This window comes from Rhamphochromis longiceps, linkage group LG3, assembly GCF_057381845.1.
Source record: "Rhamphochromis longiceps isolate RC_006_pf linkage group LG3, R_longiceps_female_GT1.1, whole genome shotgun sequence".
NCBI classification, from domain to species: Eukaryota; Metazoa; Chordata; class Actinopteri; order Cichliformes; family Cichlidae; genus Rhamphochromis; species Rhamphochromis longiceps.
The window spans coordinates 42505918-42528631 of record NC_140559.1 but is presented as its reverse complement, the minus strand read 5'-3'; the positions used below and the strand labels follow the sequence as shown (position 1 = coordinate 42528631).

The 22714-nt window shown below is 41.4% G+C and overlaps 3 protein-coding genes across 6 annotated transcripts; 1 reads left to right on the top strand and 2 right to left on the bottom strand.

Annotated features, from left to right (window-relative positions):
- Positions 1-358: 358 nt before the first annotated feature.
- On the top strand, positions 359-3720 carry LOC146674832 (thioredoxin-like). Its single transcript, XM_085398556.1, has 5 exons — positions 359-474; positions 1744-1848; positions 2184-2249; positions 2769-2834; positions 3403-3720. The coding sequence occupies exons 1-5, from the start codon at positions 451-453 to the stop codon at positions 3463-3465; spliced, it is 324 nt and encodes a 107-aa protein (XP_085254682.1). The 5' UTR covers positions 359-450; the 3' UTR covers positions 3466-3720.
- Positions 3721-6911: 3191 nt separating this feature from the next.
- On the bottom strand, positions 6912-11518 carry LOC146674831 (uncharacterized). 2 transcript variants are annotated; one of them, XM_085398540.1, is made up of 3 exons: positions 11404-11518; positions 10927-10986; positions 6912-10462 (listed from the first exon to the last, which is right to left on the bottom strand). In XM_085398540.1, the coding sequence occupies exon 3, from the start codon at positions 9135-9137 to the stop codon at positions 8094-8096; it is 1044 nt and encodes a 347-aa protein (XP_085254666.1). In that variant the 5' UTR covers positions 9138-10462; positions 10927-10986; positions 11404-11518; the 3' UTR covers positions 6912-8093. The 2 variants fall into 2 exon arrangements, with proteins under 2 accessions (XP_085254666.1, XP_085254672.1); XM_085398546.1 differs by lacking the exon at positions 10927-10986.
- A 2267-nt stretch (positions 11519-13785) lies between these two features.
- LOC146674830 (prostaglandin reductase 1-like) lies at positions 13786-18531 on the bottom strand. Of its 3 annotated transcripts, none has more exons than XM_085398514.1 (9): positions 18441-18531; positions 17668-17794; positions 17523-17568; positions 17375-17434; positions 16617-16784; positions 15934-16207; positions 15697-15802; positions 14241-14359; positions 13786-14139 (listed from the first exon to the last, which is right to left on the bottom strand). In XM_085398514.1, exons 2-9 carry the CDS (start codon positions 17771-17773, stop codon positions 14029-14031), a joined length of 990 nt encoding a protein of 329 aa, XP_085254640.1. In that variant the 5' UTR covers positions 17774-17794; positions 18441-18531; the 3' UTR covers positions 13786-14028. The 3 variants fall into 3 exon arrangements, with proteins under 3 accessions (XP_085254640.1, XP_085254648.1, XP_085254654.1); XM_085398522.1 differs by having other exon boundaries at positions 18421-18519; XM_085398528.1 differs by lacking the exon at positions 18441-18531 and adding an exon at positions 17883-17990.
- Between the last annotated feature and the right edge of the window lie 4183 nt (positions 18532-22714).

Sequence of the window (22714 nt, the reverse complement as noted above, 5' to 3'; positions counted from 1 at the left end):
ACTGATTGCAAGTGTTGTTTAAGTCTAACAAGTAGAATAAATAGATGTATCTGGAGGAACTGAAAGAGGAACTGTTCTGTTTTAGTGACGCGAGCTACTGGTCATCATAAGTATAAATATCACAACCACCTATTGTAAGGGGGGAGATGGAGCCTGATGTTTTGCAGTGCCTATCTTCACCACATATATGTGTTTTAATAAAATAATTTGTGTTGACCCACTATGGACTTTCAGTCGTATGTCTCTTCCTCAAAATTCGAACCGCGACACTCTATATACTCTAAGTACCAATACATTTGCGCTTTAGCTCATTAAAAACTCTTATTGTGTAAAATAAATACAGAGACTTCCGCTTTAACCGGGACTACTGACGGGTAACTTTAGTGTTTAAACGCGTGGGGCGTCTGCTGGCACTTTGTTCTGTCCGAGGCACGTTCATCAGCTGGTATCATGGTTCACGAAGTGAAAGATCTGGTAAGTTTGTCTTTTTTGTTGTTTTCTGTGCCTCTCTCCCTTATATGGTGAGAGGCGCATTCCTAATAAGTGAATGGATGTTTTTACGCTCCACTGTTTTGTGTCGGAGCAGCCGCGCGCAGGTGTGCCAAAACGTGATCGTCTACCAAAAAGGGATTATCCGCATTTAAACTGCTGTAAATGACTTGTTGGCCTGCAAAATATGAAATATATGTCAAAGATATCCATGAATAATATAAATTCATCTTGAGCTACAAACAACCTTCCAGTCACGCGTTAGAAGCCGCAATCGTCTCTGGTGAAGTGGCACCCTTTATTTATCTAGTTAAAAGTTCTCACTGATATTAAAATGTCTTTTTAAAGAAAGATCTGGACAAGAGGGCAGCAGAAATCGCAGCAAATATAACAATAGTTATATAAAGAAGGTTTTAATTGGCCAAAAGGAAATATACACGAAAAACTGATTTTACATATAGCACTTTAATAACCTGTTCACTAAAGTCTATTCATCAATATAAGTCAATACGTTACACATAAACCCTCGCCCCATCGAAACATTAGAAATCACCTTTTGGGAGACAATCAGTTCTTCACACAACACCTGTGCTCCACACGCGGCCATAAGTGTACACGTTGTTTAGGTAAATTTCCAGGAAAGGCAGGCAGTCTTCCCGAACCCTGTTGTAACTGATTGTATTGCATTTGTACGGAAATAAACTTTACAAAGGTCAGCGGATCACAGCATCACCAGATCAGTGACTCTTACATGCAGCCATCAAAGGCCATCCTGAGCAGGGAATCCCTCGGTTAGCAGGGCTGGACTAGTAAACTGGCATCCCGCCCTACAAAGCACCGGCAACTGCCCATCCATTAATTTTCATCACTAACACTGGATTGCACAATCAAAACTCCTAATGCAATCGGGACTTTCCCAGCCTTCCCTGCGCGCTCACGCAGCTTGCAGAACAGAATTTAGCGTGGAAGAAGTGGTTGATACAAGTGGACAAACAAAACTTATAGGATGGAGCTGAAAAGCTGAGAGAGAGAAAGAAATTAGAAATAGATGCAGCAAAACGTGTCAAATGAACCAACATGTGAACTGTCGTGGCTGCAGCTGCACCGTCAACAGTAGCACCAGCAACAAGTATGAACAAGCCCTCAGTCAGAAGAGGCTGCTGCTGTTAGCTCTGTTGCAGTTCATTTGAGCATGTTTCAGTCTCTACCATTTACCCATCCAAAAAATCATGTCTTTTCTATTTCTCTCTGTAGGATGAGTTCCAGAAAATTCTGAATGAAGCTGGAGACAAGCTGGTGGTGGTGGACTTCACAGCCGAGTGGTGTGGCCCCTGCCAAATGATGGCCCCAATTTTTTGTGTATGTGATGTTAAATTTAAAATCACGTTATTTATTTTTATTTATTTTTTTTAGCTTATTGCCTCATGAGCTTTTGCATGTCCAAAATTCATGAGAATCTCAAGTTTCATTCTGTCCCTCACACATTACAATAACTTTAGTCAGAGTAACCTATAGTACTGATGCTCTAGCCCCCCATTTGACATTATGCAGAGCTTCATTGTGATCCCCATGCAACTGCAGCAATGTGACAATTAAATAAGAGAACCTATTCACAAGGATGAAAACTCTTGTGATGTCGCAGAAGATGTAGTGTGCGTGCTCTCGTGTCGACTCAGTGATCTTCCCTCCTGCAGGAGATGTCACAGGAGCCTGTCAACGCAAACGTGATTTTCCTGAAGGTGGACGCGACTGATGGCAGGGTAAGCCCGTGTTTGACTTGGAAGCCAGGAGAAGCAGTAGGATTACTTCATCTGCTGCTGAACCCACTTTAGCTTCCCTTGTGTGGATTTATTTTATTTCTGTTTTCATGTCATTGCATGAAAATAAAAGTCATAGGTTTCTAGCTTAGTTAAACATTTATTTTTCTCTTGGAAGAACTCCTAGCTGACTCATGTGACCATCTGTCAGCAACTGCTTTGGTGCGGATTAAACAACACAGACTGTAATGCAACAAGCTTTCACTCTGCACAACTGGCAACACTGAAGTCTGAAGGAGAGACTGTCTGATGTAGACAGGCTCTTGGGTAACCTATAATTAATATGCATAAAAGCTGCAGAAGCCTGTGTTTTTCACAATATTTTTAATGTATTTATTTGCACATGTTTTGGCCTCTCGCCACATCTACAGCTGCCCAAGGTGGTCTGAAGCGGCCGTAGTCAGTGGCGATCAGTGTTGATGACCCGGTCAGCTCATCTGATATCGTTGCGTTGTCTTTCAGGATGTGAAGTCATTCTATAATGTCACCCGCATGCCTGCATTTCACTTTTACAAGAATAACCAGAAGGTAAGGTAAAGTGCCCTATGTAGCTGGATGGAGATGTTTAGCATGTAGTAAATTTGAGCCTGGAAACAATGAGCCTTGTGCAATGACTATTATAATCTCAGTATTATTTTCAACTGGCACATATAAGATCAATGTTGCCCTAAGGATTCCCTCTTAATCTTGCACAGAAAACCTCTAAAGGCAGATCATACATGAATCATTTAATATTTTCTAATGGCTTAAACGGCAAAGCAAATATCCTTTCCAACCAATGGAGGCAAGCTTGAAGCCATACCTCCATTCAGATTCAAGACTCAAGATTCAAGAGCTTTATTGTCAATACAGTAGTATACACAGTACACAGTGTACTGAAATGCTGTTTCACCCTAGGCTCCCCATGGTGCATTTATAAATATATAAAGGATATATGGTCTCAGGATTAAAGAAACTGAGTTAAATCACATTTAAGTCAAGGTTTGGGTTGTTAGTGATAAGCCGATTGTGTCCTATTTTACAATTCATTGAGGATAAATGGAAAATTATGTCATTTTTTAAATGCCATTTTTAACTCAATGTCCTCCTCTTTCAGGTGTATGAGTTCACCGGTGCTGATGAAGCTCAACTACATCAAAAAGTGAGAGAGCTCAGATGAGATGTCCCACCAAAAACAAAATCTGCCTCACATATCTTTGATATTACTGTGTTACTCATGACAATGAAGTCTATCCCGCACAGTCAATAATACATCCACATATCTTGTAACAGGTTAATGTCCCTGTCTTAACAACTGGCTGCAATATGAAACCGCTCAATACTTTTAATTCCGTTTTTAATGACAGTTTGGCTGTGATCCTGAATTACTTTGTATGTTTTGTGTTCAAAAAGTTTAATAAATGAATTATGAATGGATTGGTATTTTGTACTTTGATAAAAATGTCAGAATAGTACAAGTATGTAGCAGCATATGTTGGAGCTGGCAGTTAACAGCAGACACTGTATTGCTGGTGAACGTGATGTGTTGGTTCATTAGCGCATTTTGAAAACCAGCCAACAACTACATGATGTAGCAAAGGTTTGGGCAATTTGCAGGAAATTGGCTCACGTCTGTGGACTGCATGCGAGAAGTTCTTGTGTTAGACCCTCCTACAGCCACTGAACTCACTTGTTCCCACTTTACACCAACAGGTTGTTGTTACTGTGCTTTTTGAGCACCAGCATTTGTGTCTTTCTTCAAATGCATGAACTGGATCTTAATTAGGTACTGGTATAATGCCAAACCAGTGGTTAAAACCGGCTTTTCAGGCTGCTGTTCTACTGTGTGTCAGTGAGCCTTTGTTTGAGCACAAGTGAGGAAGAGGACACACACACACACACAATAAATATCAAATTAAGATTTGAGAAATGCTTTGTGTAACACACAGATAGTCTCTACTCTAAGTGTGTCTTACACAACCAGACGTGCAGCTATACAGTGATGAAGATACTCAACAGAAATTCAGTGAAATAGGAAAACATGAGTCTTGAGAACGAGGTCTGCAGCAGCTTTGGGCCATTTAACCTCATGCACACAAACAAAGTCAGCACAAACACATCAGGACAACAACAGTGTGTGCAGGGAGGCAGGAAAGAGCACAAATACAACCTCTGTTCAGGGAAACTTTGCCTGGATCCAGCCTAAGTTTTTAATATCTCATATGTAAAACATCTAAACGGTCATTTGAGTTTCAGACTGCACACAGGGACTCAGTGTGGAGCCCAATCCGTGTTTTGACTTCTGCTTAAGTATCTGTACTTGTGTACAGATAAGAACAAGTCCAACATGCACCACACAGACAGATAAACATGTATTTGTCCATTTGGTAAGAGCAGCTCTGAAGTCCTCTGTGTTAGTCTGATAAATGCAACATTTCATCTTATTATAAAATAAATGTTATCAACCTTTCTATTGATTTTTAACCCTTTTCTTTATTTTATGTATAGCAGTAAACTATTTTTAGAATGACTCGCATAAAACTGGTGGGAGTCAGAATAAAGAGTCAAGAATCAGGTTCTTGAACCCTGAATAAAACTACTAAAGTCTTGCATGGCTGATTTTTTAAATACCAAATGTTTTAACATATAACAAGTATTTTTAACAAAATGTCTTAAAACAATGCCACTTGAGTATTTTTGCCTAGTTATCCAAAACAATGAGATAAATGCACCTCAGGCTGTTACTCAGGTATGTGAAACTGCTGTGTCATTGGAAGTTGTTTTTCTTGTTTAAGGGTGAGGTTGTTCCTGGATCCAGTCTACAGAAAGTATTCACACAGTTCATGATACAGAGAAAAATAAGAGTTGGTGGAACTTCCTTTTACGTTGACTACCTGAAACACACAGGTAGCAAATCACCCAAAGACCCCATCCAAAATCTTAGTAACCTAACCTGCTTCCATACAGCTGTTTTCTGTGGACTGTCTTTCACTATAGCGAGTTCTTTCTTCTCCTGCATTGTGTTGGTTTTTATACATCACATTTCATTGTCTGTGTTTACCCTGAGGTTTAAAAGACCTGTGTGTTTCACTCTGTTGCCCTTGTGAAGCACTTGTGTAACATGGATCACATTACTTAAAACATATCCCAACTTATTTGTAGCATGTCTGGAAATGTTTCTCAGCTCTGAGCGGCAGGTCACTCCTGATGTATGACTCAAAAACCAGCACATTTCAACAAACTCAGATTAACCCAGATTAAGAGCAGCTGAGTGTGTGACTTCTTGTCACAGCACAGGGCTGACAGGACTTATAAACTTATAATGTACATAAAATACACAGTGACTTAAAAGAAATCAATAAATACACAAACACTTCACCTTCCTCAGACTGCATGAGTAACTGGAACCACTCACTGCCGTCTAGTCGTTCTCTAAAAGTGAACATTAACTTTCTTAAAAGTGCTTTAAAAGTCCAAACACCCACAGCTACAAACATCTGACTGGCACTACCCCCTCTAGCTATCCTGACCACACGGGGCCAGTATATAATAGTATGCAACAAACAAACATAAACAAAATCACTTTAACTGGAAGTGAACAAAAGCAGAATTAGTGTTAAACTGTATTTGCCTGCACATAGAGCTCACATCGTTGTCTGTATATGTCATCATCATCATTTATTTGGTCAGTAGTAAAGTAACCGAGGTATTTGCCCTTTCTGAAATAGAAAATGTGTTAAACCCCTGGACTAACGAAAAAATGCTCCAAGTGGGCGATGTGCTAATTTTCAGATGGCAGGTCTACATCTAGAATCAAAATGAGCACAAACACCAACAACCAACGTGAAGCATTAAGACGAAACATAGCAATGTCAAAAAGGATCCACACATTTGGGCCACAAAATACACTGAACAAAAATATAAACGCAACACCTTTGTTACTGCTCCCATTCCCCATGGGATGGACGTAGAGACCTAAAATTCATTCCAGATACACAATATAACCATCCCTCCCAAACAGTGGTCACAAATCAGTCCAAATGTGTGGTAGTGGGCACATCTGCCATATTGAGATAATCCATCCCACCTCACAGGTGTGCCACATCAGGATGCTGATCTGACATCATGAGTAGTGCACAGGTGTACCTCAGACTGCCCACAACAAAAGGCCACCCTGGAATGTGCAGTTTTTTGCGCTATTGGGGGTCTGGGGACCCAGAACCGGTCAGTATCTGGTGTGACCACCATTTGCCTCATGCAGTGCAACACATCGTCGCATGGAGTCTATCAGATTGTCAATTGTGGCCTGTGGAATGTTGGTCCACTCCACTTCAATGGCTGTGCGAGGTTGTTGGATATTCGTGGGAACTGGTACACGCTGTCGTATACGCCGGTCAAGCACATCCCGAACATGCTCAATGGGTGACATGTCCGGTGAGTATGCTGGCCATGCAAGAACTGGGACATTCTCAGCTGCCATCTGCCCTGAACAATGTGAACCATGATTCATCCGTGAAGCGCACACCTCTCCAACGTGCCAGACGCCATCGAATGTGAGCATTTGCCCACACAAGTCTGTTACGGCGACGAGCTGGAGTCAAGTCAAGACCCCGATGAGGACGACGGGCATGCAGTTGAGCGTCCCTGAGACGGTTTCTGACAGTTTGTGCAGAAATTGTTTGGTTGTGCAAACCAATTGTTCCAGCAGCTGTCTGGGTGGCTGGTCTCAGACGATCTTGGAGGTGAACCTGCTGGATGTGGAGGTCCTGGGCTGGTGTGGTTACACGAGGTCTGCGGTTGTGAGGCCGGTTGGATGTGCTGCCATATTCTCTGAAACGCCTGTGGAGACGGCTTATGGTTGAGAAATGAACATTCAATGCACGGGCGACAGATCTGGTTGACATTCCTGCTGTCAGCATGCCAGTTGCACGCTCCCTCATTGCTTGTGGCATCTGTGGCATTTTGCTGTGAGACAAAACTGCACATTCCAGGGTGGCCTTTTGTTGTGGGCAGTCTGAGGTACACCTGTGCACTACTCATGATGTCAGATCAGCATCCTGATGTGGCACACCTGTGAGGTGGGATGGATTATCTCAATATGGCAGATGTGCCCACTACCACACATTTGGACTGATTTGTGACCACTGTTTGGGAGGGATGGTTATATTGTGTATCTGGAATGAATTTTAGGTCTCTACGTCCATCCCATGGGGAATGGGAGCAGTAACAAAGGTGTTGCGTTTATATTTTTGTTGAGTGTAGATGTAAATTGACTAAAATAAGACACAAATCAGACAAAAATAGATGCAGCATGATCACAAACACACACATGTTGCCTACATATTGATGCCAAATGACTAAAATCACACGTGCAACACTTTCTACATATTTGACAACAGAAGAAAAACACAAACAAAGTTGGAATGTATTTTTAATTTAGATTTTTTTTATTTCATGCCAAATTAGATATTTTAAATATCAAGCGCCAAATCACAAAGTCTCCTCCCTGTTTGTACTGTAAGGTCAAAACCCTACAGTACTACAGAGAACCCCCAACAATCAAATGATCCCCCTCTGAGCAAGCACTAGGCGACTGTGGGGAAGAAAAACTCCCTTTAAAAGGAAGAAACTTCCAACGGAACCGGGCTCAGAAGGGGCGGCCATCCGCTGCGACCGCTTGGGGGGGATGGAAATCAAAAACGAGACGAGATGGCGTGAACTACAGTTGTTAAAATTTGGATTAGATGCTAAAATTCTGCTTCAAGATGTTAAAAGAAGCAGGGCAGCGGGGGAAGCCAGGATGTCATTTTAATCATCTCTGGCTTTAGTGAACCACCTAAAGGGTTTTCGCAGAGCTTTTCCCACCGCTGAAAAAAACCTGGAAATTTTGGACTTTTTGGGAGGACTGGGGATGACTCCGAGGCGGATTTTTAGATGTTTTATCAGAGCCTCATCAAAAGACGCATCATTTGCCATCGCAGCCTTTAACACATTGTCTGGGGAGCCAAACTCCCTGATGAGGCATTTGGCTATTTTCTTGATTAACTTTTTCCTGTTATTTGTCAGACTTGTGGTGGACTCTGTGCTGATGAGTTCAGGCCGCATCAGGTCATTCACACGGTTGATGACCACGTGTAGTTCTTTTGTAGTAGATGTGGTCCTGGCAAAAAAGTTTTGAGTTTCACGTTTTGATTTTTTGATGAGTCTCATCATGAGGATAATGGTGAGGTCATTGCAAATTTTCTCAGCATCAGAAGATGACACTGATACGGAACGCACCTCTGACAGGTCAGAGGAATCCTTGAGAACGCCTGAAACGCTGGCAGAGCATTTTTCTGGGGTCATGCTCCCAGATTTTGGTGTCTGATCAGGTACCACAGAGCATTTTTCTGGGGTCATGCTCCCAGAATTTGGTGTCTGATCAGGTTCCACAGAGCATTTTTCTGGGGTCATGCTCCCAGAATTTGGTGTCTGATCAGGTTCCACAGAGCATTTTTCTGGGGTCATGCTCCCAGAATTTGGTGTTACAGGTAATGGAACAGATTCTCTTCCACTGCCATCTGAATCTGTGCTTTCCTTTGTTGGGGTCCTTGTTCTTTTAATAATGTTCTGGATGTCTTCCACAGTGACAGAGACCTTGTCCTCAATCATTTGATCTACGTCTTCGTTCTCCACCCAGAGTAAAAGTTTTTGTAAAAACTTTTCTACTGCGTCTTCTATGAGGACATAGAGGACTTCAGCAGAAAAGGGACGCTTAGAGCCATGTGCTGGCTGTGGAGTCCTGGAGATGACGGTGTTTGAGAGGGATCTACCCATTAGAGGTTTGGGGATTTGATATAGTCGATCCGTCATAAGTAGATCAAACACTTTTGCCGTTAACTTCACAGTAAAATCTCTGGTTGCCTCACTGTGTCTAATGTTTCCCACTGTTTTGTGGACGAGGAAGAGTTTTTCTTTCTTTGTTAATTTCTCAAATAACTCATTAACGTCTGATCTAATGTTGTCAAAGTCGACTGGAGAAGAACATATGTAACAAAGCAGTGTGTTTCGTGAAGGGGCTCAATGAGCCTCTGTACTGTGGGACCCTGGGAGGCTGAAAGCCACACTTTCATCTGAGGGCACTGTTTCATACTTGTGGAACCTGCAAATGTTTTTTAGACAAACAACAAATTTCCTGTTTGCCTTTATTACTTTTCTCAGCTCTTTTTCCATTTTTTCAAATTGTTTTTTCGCAAACATGGAAAAGCGGTGTTTGTGTGCTTTGAGCCGGGAGTGAGAGGTGGATGGCAAACATCTGGAGAAGAAGTCTCTCAGCTTGTTGATAATTAATCCTGCATGAAAGGCAGGTTTGGGCAAGCTACACCTCTTACAGAGCTCTTCGCTGCTTGAACCCGTGTTCCCAAGTATCTCATTTACGATGTCAGCTGCAACCACTTCTGCTGGGGTTGGAGCTCGGATACCTTGCCTTTCTGCAGCTGGTTTTATTTCTTCTTGTTCTCTTAGAGCTGATTCGCCCGGGAGCTCAATTTCTTCCTCGTCCTTATCGGTCATCTCTCCATCTGAGCTCCTTGATGACTGGAATATTTCTAACATTTTGAGTTATTTTCCAGTGTTAGAAAATCAGCACTGCTCAGTGTTAGCCATTGTTAATCTTCAAAACTGACTAGGTTACTTTTAAACATATAACACTGTCAAAAGTGTTAATTTAACACTCAACAGTGTTGTATTTAACACTCAGAGGAGTGGACCCATATAGACACTCTCCAGTGTTAATTTAACACTGGAGATTTTGCTGTGTAATATCTTTATGTAAAAGCCTGGAGCCTTTGGGGAGTATCCGAATATTTATAACATTACACAAACCAAAGGTCTCCATCACAGTGTTCATGAAATGCTGGGTTTATCCATCTTCTGGGGCCGGCCTACAGAGGAGTGCTGAAGATTTCCCTGTGAGGGAGCTGCTGGTGAAGATCATGAGTCCTGCTTGATCAATGCGATGAGCTTCAGTGTTCCTGGTGTTTCTTAAATGAAGCCTCTTTCAGTGGGTCAACAGAACTTCTGGCACAGGACAGCTGTGATGAAAGAAAGGCAAGAAGTTTCTCCAAACCTCTGGAGCCAGGAAATCCAGCTTGGTCCTGTTGGTCTCCCTCACTAGTTTCTCTCCAGGGTTAATGTAGCTGTTGATATAATATGGACTCTATTATTAAATGAACAGAACAAATTAGACTACACTACTGAAACGTTCTGCTGCTGTTTTTAAAGTTTTCATGTTACCAGGCTGTAGAGATTTAAACAGTTTTAAATCCATTACACTCACAGTCTTCTGTTAAAATCTGAAAGGACAGCATTATATTTTTGATATTAACAGTAACTCTGGTCTTCTGCAGAGTGTGCAGATGATCTCATCGCTGTCTAAAAATGGATAAAACATAAGAAGTGCTGAATCCTTCAATAACACAGACTATTAGAGTAGCAGGTGTGTAGCATCGCTAACTAACTAGCAACAAGCCTCCAACACAGTGCGTATGCTAGCGGCTAATCTAACTAACGAATTAACAACAGAGTGATTTTAGATGTTTTAGAACTATAAGATGATAAGCTGTGTGTCTATTTTTTATAACAGTGACATGGTTGTATTTACCTTAATTAAACGAGTCGTCAGTCGCGGTAAACCAGCAAAAGAATTCGAGCAGCCGCCGGGCTAAGTAAAAGTGTAGAGGGCAGTGTTACCAACTTAGCGACTTTGTCGCTATATTTAGCGAGTTTTCAGACCCCTTAGCGACTTTTTTTCTTAAAAAAAAGTTGCTAAAAAAAGACGTGAAAGCGCGTATCGCTTTTACTCTCAACAAGCAGCAGGTGCTGCAACGCAGTCAGTTCTTCTTTTACTCTTTTACTGTTATGCTGTTTTGTGGATCACAAGGTTTAAAACTACTTATAAACACACACACACAAAGTAACTCCACCAGAGTGCCTATTTCGGGTCACTTTTGCCGGTCCAAGCCCGGGTAAAGGAGCAGGGTTGGAATTGTGACATTAAAAAAAAACAATAATTGCTAAAAGAAATTTAATTTGTAGTTCTAAATAAACTCTAAATGCATTTAGGACGTTTTTTACTCACTTTATGTCTCTTCCACGATGTTATTTCTCTCTCCAACAACATAGGTTACAATTAGATTAGCATGACCAATTATGCAAATTAGGCGATGACGTCATTTAGCGACTTCTAGCGACTTAGGACAACCAATCCGGTTGTTCAGTCTGACGTCACTAGCCGTGTCTGGGTCTAAACTCCGCTGCAGGTCCATATATCAAACGATCACTATGGCATTACTGAGAGTTGAAAAACTGTCTAAAGTCTTTCATCTTTAATAAAATGATCAGCCTTCTCCTCTACCAGGTGTAACAATTGAGTTTAACATCCAGGCATCCATGAAAACGGAATTTATGACATTTAACGGAGTTAGAAGTTAGCAGGGAGTTAGCTCGCTAGCTTCTATCTAAATACAATATAGCATGTCCTGACTGCGGGGTTTTGGAAACAAATTAAAACGTACAGCTCTGTTATCACTTCCAACATAAATGAAGACAGAAAACTAAACAGCAGTGACGTTTGTAGGGTTACTGAAGTTGGGCTAGCTGGTATATAATGATGTGCTACGTGACAGCTAGCGACACAGCTATGTTAGCATAATATAAACAAGCTAACTTTTTTTCCACTCGATAAAAGTTAACGTGAGTGTTCTCGGTGGTCAGAAACAAATGTAATCGCATGGCAGGATGCTGTAAAAGGACCAAACTTCAGCCAGGAGAACAACTGAGATAATCCATCCACAATACGAGGTTAGTCATTCATATACTGCTGCATGGGCTGGGCTGTAGTTACATCCTAAGGTTTTAAAAACTGAGCTTAAATAAATGATTAGCGGTAATAAAAGCCGAGGGAGGTCAACAGTGATCACTGACTGTTTTAGGAGCTTTTTGAGATCAAATAGAAGAAAATACATAACATTAAACATGTTAACAACACAAAAGCCATATTAAACACAGACTACTTTAGACCCGGAAGTAGGATTCGTCGCGTCATCACTGAACAACCGGATAGTGATTTTCCTTACTGAGGAGTTGGCAACACTGGTAGAGGGGCGTGTTTGCGGTCACGTCCAGCGGGTGTGTGGGTGGGAGCATTACACAGTCGCTCCACCTCAAGTCACTACTGCGCAGACTCTGGCTCCAAATTTGCAAGATGGCAGCCTCCACAAGCGGGATATTTTGGCTTCATTTTTGCACAATGGGAGGAGGCGGTGCCGCATCGTCCATCTTTTCTACAGTCAATGGTTTTGATTGAGAGCTAGAGAGGAGAAGTCTATCTTATGGCCAACCACTGACTGTATCTTGGTCATATTACCCAGCAAAACCCAGTATGCAGGTTCATCTGTAACAGTCCTTGTATAACTATATCAGGCTTAGTCAATAGCGGTTGGTCTTCAGGGTTTCTACTCCACTGCCGTTATTTCATACGGGTCCACATTTCCAATGCACGGTATTTTTTGCAAGTACCATCTCTTTGCATTTGAATCTGTGTCTATAACGTCCTTTGTCTTTTTAGCTGCTTTTAAGTATGGTTTGTAGCAATCTTCCTTCCAACACGGAGGGGGGGTTGCATTCGCTGAAATGGTGCCGCACTCCCACAATGCATTGCGGCGTGACATCACCTACAAAGTCCTATACCGATACTCTGAACAAAAACATAATGTTTCATTGTATTTCATAATACAATACATAATAGAATTATATATTGTAATTGTAATAATAGAGCTTCATAATGATTACAGGACATCAGACTACTTGTTCTTCTTGCTTAATGATGCAGAATAACCATATAGAAATAAAAAACCTGAAGTTTTGCGCTATTTGAACACGTTGCCTGCCTGCAGCACTACAGGACTCCGCAAGAGACGTCTGTTTTGCTCTAGCAGCACCTGTCCCTCTCCTCCTCTTCAGTTTGCTTCAACATAAGCTCGTCATATTCTGTGATATGATTTACTCTGATGTGTTTGACGAGGTAAGTGGTGTTGCCACAACACCTCACTGTGATGCCACATGCATCGCAAACCAAGTCTTGACTGTTTGTGGAGGTAAAATACGTCCACACATGACTCCGTTTAGGCTCAGTCACTGTTGTGAGTGCGCACGCCAGGGGCTGCGACACATTTATACAGCTGTATTTCACATATGACTATGAAAGGCGTAAGAGGAAGTAGTTCCTTCCCATTTAGACGATCCGAATGATATAGTTTCTTTTCACTGTGTTCCTGTTAATGAAAAACTACAAATTTACCCCAAAGTACTATAATATCGATATTTTAATATGAGAATAGATTCTAGAACCACACTGTTCACCACAGCAAAGTGAAAGTCTTACAGTTATCACCATTTTCTCCTTCTTAAGGAAATTTTCAAGTCTAGAGATTAAAAGTTTCACTCTTCCAATTGTGGATGGTTTGTTTCAGATGTAGCTTTAATGATTTATTACAAAGTAATGCTGTTTAGATTAGAAATCACATTTCTAAATCCCAGAGTTGCTTTAATCTTTGATATCATTGTGATTATAAAAGTAATCAGGAATTTGAAATGTTAATGTGGAATTATTGTTTTCCATAGTTATTGATTAATCCTTCATTAATTGATAGATTGTGTAATAATGGCAGTTATTAGTAATGCTGGCTCTCTTGCATTGAACTCTTCAGACTGCGACGACGGCCTTGCCCATGTTTTCTCCCTGCAACATCCCCATAAAAGCAGCCGGCATGTTTTCAAAGCCTTTTGTGACGTGCTCCCGACACTGCAGTTTGCCCTGTGGACGCACAATACACAGATCACAAATACAATACATCAAAACAGAAACACAGGTAACTGATGTTTATATCTTTACTTAAAAGAAAGGCTCACACTAACCTCTTTCACCCACGCTAACAGTCTCTTGAGGGTCTCAGGGTGCCTGTTCTCCCACCTACTTTGCAAGAATCCCTCCATCTTCAGCTCCTTAAAGATCATGGTGAAGTAGGGATACGGACCTAAAACACAGGCCGTTCAAGAGAAAAATTTAACCCATCTTTCACTCACAGAAACTACAGTTCATGTCTACAATAACCATCTGTGTGCCTCCACAGCACTTGTGGATCTTTAGCAGTGCAGCTTCTCCCTCTAGTGGAAAAAACACATGAATACAGAAGAAGTTGTTGCAGGTGTATTAAATGCATTTTGTGTTCTTCACAGTGCTGTGTGTGGGCCTTTGGGGTCCAGGCCCCCTCCAGAAAGGTCACTGTTCCACTTCAGTCTAATACCATCTACATACCTTTATACCTGTAATTCAAATGAATCCCTAAAGTTTGGTCATGAAAGCTCTGAACACCCCAGCTGGCAACAAGAATGAGATCATTCATCAGCGTGCACAGAGCCGACTCACAAATTATCAGTAAAACTTGATCTATACAGCATGTTGTGATATTTTTATTCAAAAGTGCTTCACAACAAAAATGCTGAACATAAAAACCAGAGTGTGGGACACACTGTTTTCAGCCTTGAACAATGTACAGACAGCACGCCCTGATCACATGACCTCAGGGAGTAGCTGGTTATGTGTGTGTCATCCCGGGCCAGGGTGGTTTGTTTTAGGTTTGCCTTTTTTCACATGAGATGTAGGCTTTTGTCATTTTTAATCTTTTAATTATATTCTTAAGTGTGATTTTTAGTTCTTATAGCTTATCGCATGCTTTTATTGTGTTTTTAATCTGTTTCTGGGAGTCACCTTACACCAGGGGTAGGCAACTCCAGGCCTCGAGGGCCGGTGTCCTGCAGGTTTTAGATATCATCCTGTGTCAACCCACCTGAATCAAATGATTAGTTCATTACCAGCCTGTGGAGAACTTCAAGACATGTTGAGGAGGTCATTTAGCCATTTAAATCAGATGTGTTGGATCAAGGACACATCTAAAACCTGCAGGACACCGGCACTCGAGCCCTGGAGTTGCCTACCCCTGCCTTACACTTATTTGGTATTTGGTAATTTATTTCAACATGTGAACAATATACAAGTACATTTAGAAAAGAAATAAGAGAGAAAAAAATACTATACAAATTACATACAAAAAAAACCAAAAACATTCTGATTAATTTACATGTTGAAATCATCCTTATGTGCGAGAGTTCATGTCCTGGAAGGACTCCGCCCTTGACCAATCAGGGTGAGCTCTTCGGTCACCAAAAACCAATAAGAGGGTTTTGAAAGTGCTAGACAGATGTGGTGGTCTGCCTGGTGGTCGTGTCTGTGCACTAACCCTGGTTGTTCCCTAGCAGGAACAAAACTCTCAGGAGTTTTTAAAATAAAAAGTAAGTTAGGGCAGTAACGAACCTGTCTGGGGTTGGCTGTCATTGTAGGTGGAGATACTTCCACACACAGCTATTCTTCCGAAGTTCTTCATCTGCTGCAGGACGACATCTGACGAAGGGCCTCCCACCTAAAACCAAGCAGCAGTGTCACTTACACGCATTGTAACGTGCTGTGAGGAATGCAGTGTGAATGCAAGAGAAGAGTAGAGCAATGATTAAATATTAAATGCAAGCTTGAAACTGCACCACCACTGCTCACGTTCTCAAAGAAACAATCGTATCCTTCAGGTGAAGCCTTCCTCAGAGCCTCCTCCAGGGAACCCACAGTTTTGTAGTTGAAGGCCTCATCAAATCCCAGCTCTTTGAGAAAAAACACTTTGGCATCAGAGCCTGCCGAGCCCACCACCTTACAGCCCTTGATCTTGGCGATCTGTCCCACCACGGAGCCCACCGCTCCAGCTGCAGCGTTCACCAGCAGGGTCTCACCCTCCTTTAGACCCAACACGTCTTCTATCCCATAAACAGCCGTCAGTCTGCAGAGAGACAGAAACAGTAAATCCAGCTGTTGCCTCTTTGATTGCCAGATTAATTATATCCACAAAGATCACTGCTTACAAACTCTGCTTCAGCTCATCAGCAAAACATCTGGAGTTAGCCACTTACATATATTTATATTCTTAAAATAAAACTATTTCCTGCTCATTACTTACTCTGGTGTCTATTACCATGTTTAGCTGACCTCTTAAACACCTTACAAACACTTAAAAGGAAAGTATTACATCACTAAGATGAATTTCTCAAATGCTTTTAGTTTACATTTAAGATTCAGCTGATATAACTTCACATCGATCTATCTGCTGGAAAAGTCAGAACATCCTACCACGATTTAACATCCAATAGAAAGTGACTATGATCCATGCAGGTTACTTAAATCTGTCTTACCCGGGCATCCCGATGGCACCCAGAGCCAGAGACAGGGACACATCTTTAGGCCACTCGGACAGGATGGGAGTGAGGCCGGTCCCATCACTGAGCGTGTGGGTTCTCCACCCGCTGTCACTCACAACGTGGCTTCCCACAGGAAACGCTGGATTTTTACTCTGGATCACTCTAAAGGAAAACAGTAACATAATATTAAAAAAAACAAAAAAGCTTTCACCTGTTTTCACTTCAGTCTGTCCTGTCACTGGGATAATTCAGTTTGCAAACAGTCAGAACACAAAATTAATCTGTGCAAATATTAATTTTGGTGGTGGGCGTCTTTGTTTCAAGTTTGTCTTTGTAACAAAGTCTTGAAGTTACCTGGTCATCAGTGTGATTTTGTGCTTTTTCACATTAATCCCGACATTTCAATCAATTTAATCTGCTCCCCAAGCAAGCATAGCAGTAGGAATCTGTGTTTCTTTTATTATCTGCATTTTTGAATCCCTGGCATAGAAAAATGATATACACTAAATGTTAAAGCAACAAAGTAAAGGTACAGTTGTCTTCTCAGATTCTTCTATGATTTCAGCTGTTAATCAGGCCAGAAAGTTTCAGTGTTTCTTTTCATGTTCAGCTTGAGACTTCACAGGAACTTTACTTATCAGAGGGTTTATGTCGCTGTGTTATTAACAGCAGATACAGACTGTGTCAGTAAACGTACACATCACAGCACATCATGCAAGTTTTCTGTGTGCAGGTGTGTTTGTGTTTCTTACTTGGCCACCTGACCTCCGATCATCACATCTCCCTCCTTCATGTGGGTTTTGCTGAAGGGCCTGTTGGGACCAGGGGTGTGTTACAATATGCATTTATATCAGGAGCATTAAAGTAGTTCAGTAATGAGTGACGCTGCTCTCTGATCACCTCATGTACGGGTCGACACTGAGAAACACAGCTTCCAACAGCACCTCTGCAAACAAAACTAAACTCATTTAAAGTGCTCGATGCTTAATGTTTGACAAAAACTGAAGAAGGTGCTCTCCTGTAGAGAGAAAGAAGAAAGACGTACCTCCATCTTTGGGCTCAGGGAGCTCCTCCACCTTCAGCCCAAAGTCACTTTTCTTTGGGAAGCCGTCAAAGTGCTGAGTCATTACCCATGACTTAGCTTTCACCATGATTCTTCTTTTTTATGGCCGCTGTAAAGAAATATTGCCCGTCACAGTTATCAACAGACATGAAAGTGCTGAGTCATCCAGCGCTGTGCAAAATAGAGCTGAATAAAACCTGAAGTGTGACGTTCACTCTGTGACGTTTAGCTGTGGTGAGCATCAAACAGCACAAATCATTTTCTAGTTTAGAGTTGATGAGTGACCTAGCTGTGGTTATAAGAACAATTCAAATGAAATGCAGACATCTTTATCACACAAACACAAACATTCACACACAAGTTCTTTGAGTGCTGGGAGTAGAAAGAGAGTGGTGTCCATTCACATACAAGTATGCACACTTAAAAACAGGAAGGAACTTTCTTTCCCAAGAAACGAAGAAAAAAGGAGAAGTCTAAAGTTTAATGCGTTTGAGTTTCAGACTTTAGAACCACAGTGAACGTATACTTTCTTTGTGTTTTAATTAAACAATGGTGAAACACAATACAATGGGCCATTAAACTGTTGTATCAAATATTTTATGGTCGGTAGCGAGATAATGGCTTAGGCAAAGGCTTAAAAGTGATAACTAATCCCTGCGTCTGTTTGCTACTTCTCTTCAGCGTCACCTGATCCAGAAAAATAGTATTTAATGCATTTCACTAACAGCTCTCTACCTTCTAAAGCTGGAACTCACCAGTCGCCTCTCTTCTCACAGAAATAGTAGAAGATGTGGGGTCCGTGTGGGTGGAAGTGGGCAGAGACAGGTTTGTGAAAGCTTAAAAGAAGACATGGCAGGAGACGTTCTTTTATTCCTAAATCTGATTGGCTAAAAGTATTGTGCACACCTTCTGAGCTGTGAGAGAGGGTACCCTGCCAATAAGGTTCAAGATATTTACTTTAACTTTTACATACTGTTCGGGTTAAATTTGAGCCATCTTTGAAATTTGACAGCAGTAAAAAATAGTTACATTTTTTTAATTCTGAAATTTTATGACCTTTCCTAAAGTACCAAAAGACACAAAAACACATTTTTCCTAGACATTCAGTGTGCTCTAGAATCAAATTTGACCTGTAACTATTTATGTATCTATTCAGGTCAAACACATGGAGCTACCCACTGTGGCGACTCCTTGTTAATAAGGAAGCAGATAAAAGCAGCTTTAAATCCTTTACTTAAAAACAAAACAAAACTCTGTTCTTGCCAAGTTTTGAAGTCTGTAAATCTAAATCTTCTAGTTCTAAACCACATTTTGTTGTTTTCAACAACAACAACAAAAAAGAAATATATATCAGAGGTTTGACTTTTAATGCTCAGGGGCCCGTTCTTCGTACCTCGCTAAGTAAGTTAGCTGGATTTGATTGTTGACGATTTCGCGTGATCTTGGATCGTTCGGTTCCCCGAAGCTCATCCGCGACTTGCTGTCATAGCAACAGAGCTGCTCGGGAGCAGGTTTACTTTATGTAAACAGGATTAGATCGCGGCCACTCAGGTATGTCCGCTTCATTTATACGAAAGCAACAGCGATATTTTACCACTGTTTTTCCATAAATAAATGTTATCAATGTAACTAAAGATAATGCAGCACTTGACCCTTTTATTGATTCCATACAGATACATACAGGTCATTTCCTAAAAAAAGGGAAATGTACCATTAATCATTCTATTTCATGTATTTGATTATTCCAGATGTAATTCATATTTTAGAGTACCGTAGTAATAGTAAATTACTTCGTGTAATCAAGATGAGAGACCACGGCTATAAAAGCGAAGGTGGATTTGGGAAGCCTGTCGCAGCCATGTCCTGTCCGTATACGCGAGCCACCCATTGCGGAAGGTGCAAGATTGATAAGGAGAGTCCTCAGAATTCAGCGTATATTGCGGGACAGACAGGATCCTTTAGCTCAGCGCGACAGTGTGCTCATAGAGAGATATCGATATTCCCGTGAGGGTATTATTTACTTAACCAACTTGTTGATGAGGGGGTGCAGGACCACCACCTGTCTTTTTTTGCTCTGCCCTTTTCTTGGTTGCTGTTATGAACAAACAAACAGATTATTTCAGGGTCTCTTTCCAAGAGACGAAAAGCAGTATAAGTGATAAATATTACCATTCTGTAGAATATTCTTATATTTCACTTTTACTTGTTCCCATAGTGGGTCCTGTTGTGGCTCTAATGTGAAAGAGGATATAATATAATATAATATAATATAATATAATAAATTTACCCTACCGCCTACTGGTGTTGGCCAGAGGGGCCGATGGCGCGATATGGCAGCCTGGCTTCAGTCAGTCTGCCCCAGGGCAGCTGTGGCTACAACCGTAGCTGCCTCCACTGTGAGAGTGAATGAATAGTGGCATTGTAAAGCGCTTTGGGTGCCTTGAAAAGCGCTATATAAATCCACTCCATTATTATTATTATTATTATTAAATTACTTAGGAGTTTAATTTGTCAGCAACTTTCTGCCAGCCCTCTCTCCTTGCTTTTGCAGCCTTTGCAGTGTTCCCTTGCGTTCTGATTAAACTCTGAAACTCCTGAAATCCCTCACTCAAGAGTTGCTGCAGAAAAATACCGAGCGCGCTCCTTCGACATTTTCGCCGATCAATCAAAGGGTTGCCGATCAATGTTTCTACTATCGATGCGTAGCCCCTGCTAAGCCACCCAGTGATCTCACATTACTTCATCCAGCTGTACTAATCGTCAACAACAGGTGTGTTCGGAGAACCGGAATAGCGAGCTCAAAGTTGGCGCGATGATTTGATCTTGGATGTGTCATTTGATCTTGGATGTAGTAAGCGAGGTACGAAGAACGGGCCCCAGGGTTACAAAGCAGTGTTTCGTGAAAAAACAAAAACCCTGAGATTAAGGAAACTATGGCTTTTTGTTTTTTCCTGACAAAGATATCTCGCTTAAACCCTGTGCCAGTTACCAAGGTAACACAATCTTTGATCTTAACCTGCTCTCTGGCAGGTTTTCTTCAACAAACTCTCCCCTCCGCCTTCAGTCAATTTCAGTTTATACTGCTAATATCAGAGCACATACCAGAGCGCATTAATATGCAAAAGCTTTTGCTGAAATCCCAGATGGAAACATAAAAATGAACAAACTAAGTTTCTCCAGCTTTCTGGATGGCAAGCCAGCCATCAGTTTGGCAGCCAGTTTCACTGCACTGGGTGAAGACTAACTTTAAAGAGAAGTGTTGGTTACATGCTCTCAATAGATTTAAAAGTAGAATGGGAGGCAGAGCCTTCAGCTTTCAGGCCCCTCTTCTGTGGAAGCAGCTCCCAGTTTGGATTCAGGAGACAGACACCCTCTCTACCATCAAGATTAGACTTAAAACTTTCTTTTTTGATAAAACATACAGTTAGTCCTGGATCAGCTGACCCCGACTCCTCTGTTAGTTACGCTGCAATTCGTCAAGGCCGCTGGGGGATTTTGTCAGGACCCAGCATTTTGTGTTTATTTTTGTATTTGTGATTTCTTATATTATATTGAAAGGATGTTAAGTTCTAGTATTATTATTAGTTTGACTCAAGAAGACTCAAGAAGAAGTTTATTGTCATTTCGTATGGTGTTACCCAGCCTGAAACGAAATACTGTTTCTCACCAGCCTCTACGGTGCAATAAACAATACAGTGCAATAAACAATGCAGTTTAAAAAGAATACGTTTAAAAAGAGCAGTAAAAGGCAGTAATGAATTGCAACAATAGTTATGGATAAATAACATAAAATCTAAATTCTAAAACAAACTCAAGTCACATTCATTCGGGTGGAGAGCAGCAGTCCTTTCACGGAAGGGGATGATTAAATTAGGTCGTGTGTGTATCTGGGGAGTGTATTGTACGTGTGTGTGCGCGTGTGTAGGTAGGGAGCATTACAGTCCGTTTGTGGACCTCACAGTGTAGCTGTGTGAATGGCTGTGTGGGTGGGATGGGGGGCAGAGTCCGTTTATCATTCTCACGGCTTGTGCAATCCAGCATCCTGGTGGTTCTGCAGCTGATGGAGAACAGGCCATGCGAGGGGTGGTGGGGGTCTCTGATGATGGAGATAGCTCTGCATATGCAGCGCTGTTTGTAGATCTCCTCCAGAGATGAGAGAGGGGCACCAACAATCCTCATGGCAGTCTTAACCATCCTATTAAGTTGACGCTTCTCGTAGGACTTTCCCAGTCTTTGAGTTTAGTTTTCGCACTACTTGCTTTCGCTTTTTTTTTTTTTTTTTTTTGGTATTCTTGTAGAATAAAAGGGTTTAAACCAAAACCAGCCTATAATAAACAGCTCACTTTGTTTAAACCCTTTTTTCATCTCCCTCTGTGTCAGCGCTTAGGTCCTTTTCTTCACTCTACACGCAGTCAGCGACAGATTCCCATGATGGACTGAGTGTTTCTTCTTCATGTATTTATTTATTTATTTTTTAAATACACCTTTGCATTTCATCATTATTTGTCTCCCTTCACAGGGTGTCTTTTGTCCAGTCTTCCTCTCATCACCCCTAAATGGCAGGGACAGATGGTTGCTCCTTCCTGTACCTGGTTTTGCCAGCGGTTCCTTCCTGTTAAGAGGGAGTTTTCCTTCCCGCTGTCACCCAAGTGCTCGCTCGTCTGATTAAGGGTTTCTCTGTCTTATTGTAGTCTTTATGTAACGCAAAGTTAGATAAGGGCTAGTTTTATTGTAATTGGTGAGTTTACTGACTGACGCGCAGAAGAAATAGTTCTGTATGGAGCCTAGATGGTGTGAATGACGAGACCAGAGACTGCAAATTATATTTTTGAAAACCCAAAAATATATTGAATAAATGGGGGGGGGGGGGGAATGGAACAAAATAATAAATACAAAACACAAAATAAATGTACCACAATTAATTAATAAATTAATGTGATTCTCTGTGCAAGAGTCCTTTTGGTCCTTTTTTTGAAGTTTCTTTTAAAGTTCAATTTTAAGGAATTCCTCCTTAGGGTCCAGCTTCGTG

Bases quoted from the DNA above. Each gene is read 5' to 3' on its own strand.
- LOC146674832 (XM_085398556.1), top strand. From the start codon at position 451: ATGGTTCACGAAGTGAAAGATCTG. The intron at 475-1,743 runs GTAAGTTTGTCT...TTCTCTCTGTAG, and splicing joins TTCACGAAGTGAAAGATCTG to GATGAGTTCCAGAAAATTCT. The intron at 2,250-2,768 runs GTAAGCCCGTGT...GTTGTCTTTCAG, and splicing joins TGGACGCGACTGATGGCAGG to GATGTGAAGTCATTCTATAA.
- LOC146674830 (XM_085398514.1), bottom strand. From the start codon at position 17,773: ATGGTGAAAGCTAAGTCATGGGTAATGACTCAGCACTTTGACGGCTTC. The intron at 16,785-17,374 runs GTAAGAAACACA...GTTTTCCTTTAG, and splicing joins ATCGGAGGTCAGGTGGCCAA to AGTGATCCAGAGTAAAAATC. The intron at 15,803-15,933 runs GTGAGCAGTGGT...GCTTGGTTTTAG, and splicing joins ACGATTGTTTCTTTGAGAAC to GTGGGAGGCCCTTCGTCAGA.
- LOC146674831 (XM_085398540.1), bottom strand. From the start codon at position 9,137: ATGACGGATCGACTATATCAAATCCCCAAACCTCTAATGGGTAGATCC.